General features: G+C 41.5%; 1 protein-coding gene across 4 annotated transcripts in view; it reads left to right on the top strand.

Moving 5' to 3' along the window:
- zswim5 (zinc finger, SWIM-type containing 5) overlaps positions 1-6238 on the top strand; it is a 30466-nt gene extending 24228 nt beyond the window's left edge. For 3 of the 4 annotated variants that reach the window (XM_037275821.1, XM_037275823.1, XM_037275822.1), the window contains exons 10-16: positions 120-271; positions 500-602; positions 807-942; positions 1384-1541; positions 1619-1782; positions 2054-2135; positions 2407-6238. In XM_037275821.1, the coding sequence (XP_037131716.1) occupies positions 120-271; positions 500-602; positions 807-942; positions 1384-1541; positions 1619-1782; positions 2054-2135; positions 2407-3269 (1658 nt within the window). In that variant the 3' untranslated portion in view covers positions 3270-6238. The remainder of the gene's footprint in view (positions 1-119; positions 272-499; positions 603-806; positions 943-1383; positions 1542-1618; positions 1783-2053; positions 2136-2406) is intronic. The other variant, XM_037275824.1, reaches the window with a different exon arrangement.

Below are 6238 nucleotides of genomic sequence, written 5' to 3' on the forward strand. Positions count from 1 at the left end.
GTCGCAGGCCACATTCCATGCCCTATACACTTCTGTTAAGCTTTGATCAAATAGCTGAAAGTCAGGGTTAGAAACTTGATTGATTGAACGGGTGAATTTTCTTCTTCCCCATCTATAAGAGGGTGAGCCCAGGCGTCCTGTCTACCACCATGTACCAGTGTGGGGCAGTCATGATGGAGGAGAGTCTTACCTGACTCTAGCCTTGGAGGTGACTCTGATGGGCATGGGCCAACAAAGGATTATGCCAGAAGGTCTCTACGCTCAGGAGAAGGTATGGATGTATGGTGTTTTGTTCTCAGAAAAGAAATAGGTGCATGAAGTCGATTTCTTTTATCTGGATGAATTAAACGTTTTGTGCAAATGAATTCCATCCGTTTCTTTGGTGTAGTTTTCAAACGCGTACTCCAAAAACATGTTTTTTGCGTGTGTATTGCAACATGCGGTATTGAGCATATGCTGTGCAATGTGTAACCTTTGAGATATGCGTGTTGTTTTGAAGGTGTGCCGCAACGAAGAGCAAATTGTGACAAAGCTGCAAGAGCTCGAGCTGGACAACGTGCTGGTTCAGACCCTCCGGAGACAGGCCATACAGTTACTAGAAGGTACAACATTCAACATGACAATCCAGTGTTTGCAGGAGAATTGTGATGTCTGATACAGATGAAAATAATAATAATTTTCATCCTACACCAAAACTCAAATCACTTTAAAAAAAAAAAAATACATTTGAATATGTTTGAGTCAAGTGAATGTATAAAACATGGTTCTTGAAAACTGAGAATGATTTCTTTTTTGTTTCTATGCAGCTGGTCCATTCAGCGGTCTTGGTGAAGTCATCCACAGGGAGAGTGTTCCTATGCACACTTTTGCCAAGTACCTCTTTTCTGCCCTCCTGCCACACGATGCAGACCTGGCATATAAGGTGGCTCTCCGTGCCATGAGGTCAGACTTTTCAACCGCTTTGCTTGTGTGCCTTTAGTTCTCATTTTCTTCCATCTAAACTTAAATTGTTCGAAGGCGCCTTGGTCCCAGTGCAGTCTGTGATTTGTTTTTTTTCTAGGAAGAATAAAATCGCTACTCTCTAATATTGGGCCGTTAAGCTGTGAAACTTTCATAACTATATATATGCTCAGTGTATTTAGGCACACAGAAACAAATGTTATACAGTAAATCCTGAAATAATTCATGCCACGGTCTATTAAATATAGAATATTTTATTATTAAATATTAAAATATCAATATAAGAAAGTGTGCTGATCATGTGTGTCATAACCTGCATATGACCACTTGATTATTTTTTTTTAATAAATAAAAACGACCATATCCTTTTCTGTAGTACGTGAATTGTATGAGCCTGAAGTTGTTGCATTCTTTTTTTTTCAGATTGCCAGTTCTGGAATCATCTGCAGTCTCCGGGGATATGGGTCAACCTCGTCATGGTATTTCCATCGTTACAAATAGATATCCACGGTGGTTCACTCTGGGACACTTGGAGACGCAGCAGTGTGAGCTCGCTTCGACGATGCTAACTGCTGCTAAAGGTACAGTCCAAGCATTACCCAGAAGGGGCATCTCATTAAGATTTTGCCAATCAAAATCCTTTGCTCCTTATTTGCAGGTGACATGTTGAGATTGCGGACAGTTCTGGAAGTCATTCAGAAAAACATCCATTCTTCGTCCTTGATCTTTAAACTAGCCCAGGATGCCTTCAAAATCGCTACGCCTGCAGACAGCCCGCCTGATATAACTCTACTCAATGTGGCCTTGGAGCTGGGACTTCAGGTAGTGTGTGTAGGTTTGTGTGTGCCTGTGTGTTTGCGACTTTTAGGACACGTCTGTAATTTTACAAACGATTGTGCTTGTTTTATTTTCCAATCCGCGTCACTGCAAACAATATTTTCTACCGGCAAAATAATTAAGCGAACTCAACAACTCTTCTGATGTTTGTATGGGCATGATGGAGAAACCCGTAGATATCCAAGATGCCAAGTTAAACTTGACGTTATCCTTTGTACACAGTCGCACAATCATTTTGTCCCCAATCATGTTGTAGGTGATGAGGATGACTCTGTCCACGCTCAACTGGAGAAGGAGAGAGATGGTCCGCTGGCTGGTAACCTGTGCCACTGAAGTCGGTATGTTGAAATATTATCCTGCCCTCCCCAAGAGCAGGCAAACCAACTTTGCCCATCACTTCTACATGATCATGTCCTTATATCGAGATAAGATTGATTTTAAGGACGTGTCAGTTAATCTATTTAGTAATGCTTGGACCAAAGCTTGTCTCATGTAAATGTAGTGCTTTGCCGTCGACTTGTAGCATCTGAAGTAAGTTCTAAATCGTTACTAATCCAAGTGTTGGCACATCTTTTCACATTCCATTGTGTGTGTCACTGTTACTCTCAGGTCTTCGTGCCCTTGTGAGCATTTTGCAGAGCTGGTACACCCTCTTCACACCCACCGAATCCACCAGTATTGTTGCAGCCACCGTCATGTCCCACAACACCATCCTGCGCCTCAGCCTGGATTACACCCAACGGGAGGAGCTAGCTAGTTGCGCGAGGACGTTAGCGCTGCAGTGCGCCATGAAGGACCCGCAGAACTGCGCCCTGTCTGCTCTGACTCTCTGCGAGAAGGACCACATCGCCTTTGAGACGGCCTACCAAATTGTCATCGACGCGGCGTCCACGGGGATGACTTACTCGCAGCTCTTTACCATCGCCAGGTACATGGAGCACAGAGGGTACCCGCTGCGCTCGTTTAAGTTAGCCTCCCTGGCTATGAGCCACTTGAACCTGGCTTACAACCAGGACACCCACCCAGCCATTAATGACGTTTTGTGGGCCTGCGCCCTCAGTCACTCCCTGGGGAAAAACGAGCTCGCTGCAATTATCCCCCTGGTGGTGAAGGGAGTGCACTGCGCCACCGTGCTGTCCGATATCCTGCGCCGGTGCACCATGACGGCACCGGGTCTGGCCGGCATTCCCGGCAGAAGGAACTCTGGGAAACTGATGGCAACAGACAAGGCGCCTCTGCGCCAGCTCCTGGACGCTACAATCTCGGCCTACATCAACACCACGCACTCTCGACTGACGCACATCAGTCCGCGGCACTACGGCGAGTTCATTGAGTTCCTGAGCAAAGCGCGGGAAACTTTCCTGTTGGCGCAGGATGGCCACATTCAGTTTGGCCAGTTCATAGACAACCTCAAACAAATCTACAAGGGCAAGAAGAAACTCATGATGCTGGTTAGGGAACGATTCGGTTGACCCCAAACGACCCACCCTTTCTTAGAGGATCATCCTTTTAAGGAAGTAATCCACCTTATATATTTCTGTTTCAAATTTTTAATTCTTTGTTTTTACTTCTTAAATTGAGCCATTGGTTGACTTTTTTTTTTTTTCCCTCCAATGTGGTGGTTTTGTTTGTTGAATGTGAACCAGGAAGCATTGCTCTACTGAAACTACTAAAAGGGGCAAATGGCTCAATATGTCAAAGATGAACAACAAAACACGGCTTCCTGGCTCGCTACCAACGAATGTTGAATTACATCACAAACAAAATAAGTCATAAGGTTGTGAAAAGCAGAACTAGCTTTTATTTTTATGTGACACGTGGCACAAAAACCAAAAGCAGCTGGGAAGAAGTGGGCCTAAAAAAAATGGAAGAAACATTCAAATGTTTGTTAAAAAAAGAACCCACTGAGGATGACAACACACAAAGTGTTACTGTCATACCTCATCTGTAATATTTATCAGCTTTAACATCCTTGTTGATAAATCACCTTGTTTCATTCAGGGCTCATAAGTCGAGCGTTCAAGCCACAACAACAGAAAAGTCCAAAGATCTGACCAAAAGCAGTGTAAGGCCAGCTCCCACATACGTTCATCGCAAGCATTGCTAGAGCTGCTCTACTTTAGGCTCCATGCACATGCGGACTATAATTTGGATTTTATTTTGTTTTATTCTGCCACTAATCTAAACGGTTTGGACTGCGTTGACGATTTTTCGCACACTAATTCACGATTTTACTGTTAAGCAATATATAGTCAAGCCTCTGCGTTTCTCTTCTCCAAGCCGCATGATGTCATGTGGTATTCGGTTGGAGGGGTTGAGATATATTTGGCCTTTGTTTATCAGCGGCTCTTCCCTCTGCCTGTAGCTAAAGTTCTTTTTGCATCATAAGATCTTTTGTGAGAACTTGAGAATTCCCCAACTCAACTTCCTCTATGAAACTAGTAAATATAGTTGCAACTTTGGTTGCTTACTGACACTTTTCCAAAAAATACCCAGAAAAGAAATTTTCATTATATTTGAAAAGCCTAAAAGGAAAGCTTAAACAGCACTAACAATATATTGCATCATATATGATGTGCTTCTAATACTACTTGAAATGTCAGAATGGGCCAACTTTTTGGACATTTTCCCGATAAGTCACTCAGAAGGTTAATATTCCTGGTCAGACGAAACGTCATTGTACAAGCACTTCACACAAATACCTCTTTAGTACGTTCCTGCCGGTTTATTTATTGCTGTTTGCTTGCTTTGTATGACAAACGATGGCAGTCATAAAGCCTCTGATGATGACAGGCGAACTTTAAAAAGGGACATTTTCTTGCATGTTTTTTTTTTTTTTTTTTTACATTCCATTAGAGGTGATCTTCCACGTCACCCAATCTACTTTTTTTTTTTCGTCCTGTTATTTTAATTGAAGAAATAGAAGAATGAAAGAGAGGCTAAACTTTGTTCTCAGGGACATCACTTAACGAGACAAAACAAAACAAAAATAGTAGCATTAAGCATTTAAGATATTGTAAATATGAAAGTGTCAATTCAGAAAATTGTAAAATTATAATTATTTATAATAAGTATGTTCTGTTTTTTTGTTTTGTTTTTTCGGAGGGGGGTGTGTGGGTGTACTTGAACTGTTTTGGATGTGGGGGATTTGACAGCATTTTTTGTTTTTTGTAAGAGCAAAGACGTTTCTCAGGTGCTCCTGTGTACATTTCTGTTTTGCTATATTTTACTGTTTGTATTTTCTTTTCTTTTTTTTACATTTGCAAAGAAAAATGTTTCCAAAAAATACAAAAGAAGCATGTAAGTTGAGGAAAATGGGCACAGATACATTCTTAAACCTGACTATGCAGAACCACTTGGATGGCTCTTTAAGAGCGCAAGATGAGACCCGGTGGACTGAATCACTATTAGAGAGGCGGCCGGGGGGGAGGAACAACCAACCCACCGAGGTCCAGCCTGCTTTGCAATTGTACAATGCTGACTTGACTATGTTGCGGCATATGATCGAGAGCGAAACATTGAACCTGAGAAAATGCCTTTTCTGACCTATCAATGTACAAAAGATTGTTGCTTTACTTTTTTCTGGGTTTGATTCAATCAGGACTCAAAAAGCCTTTAGTGTCTTCTCAAGATGTCATCATGTGGTGGCACTCATAAAAGAGAGAACAACAGTTCAATGTTACAACTCTGAACAAACGGGATGGCCTTTTGGATGACCTCCATTCCTTTGTTTGAATTTATTGTTTGATATCTTCCATGTCAAATTGTTTGGTCATGGGCTCACTCCGCAAGCCATTAGCCTTGTCGTGTCCAAAGCATTGGTGACATTGACGTTCTGCAGTACACTTGATTTAACCCCATGCTGCATCATTTAGAAGGTGGAAACTTCTGTATGAAGAAAGCATCCATTAAAAGAACACACGACATGTACGTACGTACTTTTGCCAGTTTAACAGGAAGCTCTCGTAAGCTGCCTTTACCGTGATTTATCTTATCAAAGCGGCAACATCGTGACTTCCTGCCTCTTGTTTTGTCTGTTCAAGAGGAGATTCACATTTTTCCACATCCATTCTTTTTTTTTTCTTACGTTTGTAGGAGAGTACTATTTGCTGGTAGCAGTCATTCGCCTAGTTCACCAACTGTTTACCAGTTTGTTTGGTTTTCTGTTCTTTCTAACTTAAGGGAATGTTGAAAGTGTTTGTTGCCTCTTTGTGCTACTGATTATAAAAAAAAAAAGGTATTTCCAGTATTTGTCGCCACAGAAGTATGATAGCTTAACATCAACACTTTTTATTTGTATGGTTTTTTTTGGGTGCAAATTCTTGAGCTACTGTTTATAAAGCAAGAATTTATTATTATTATTTATGTATCGCTACTACCATTTTATATTGATTTGTGTTGGACTCAGTGCTTTTCTATAAATAAAGTGTTAAACACGTTA

Source organism: Syngnathus acus, chromosome 17, assembly GCF_901709675.1.
Source record: "Syngnathus acus chromosome 17, fSynAcu1.2, whole genome shotgun sequence".
NCBI classification, from domain to species: Eukaryota; Metazoa; Chordata; class Actinopteri; order Syngnathiformes; family Syngnathidae; genus Syngnathus; species Syngnathus acus.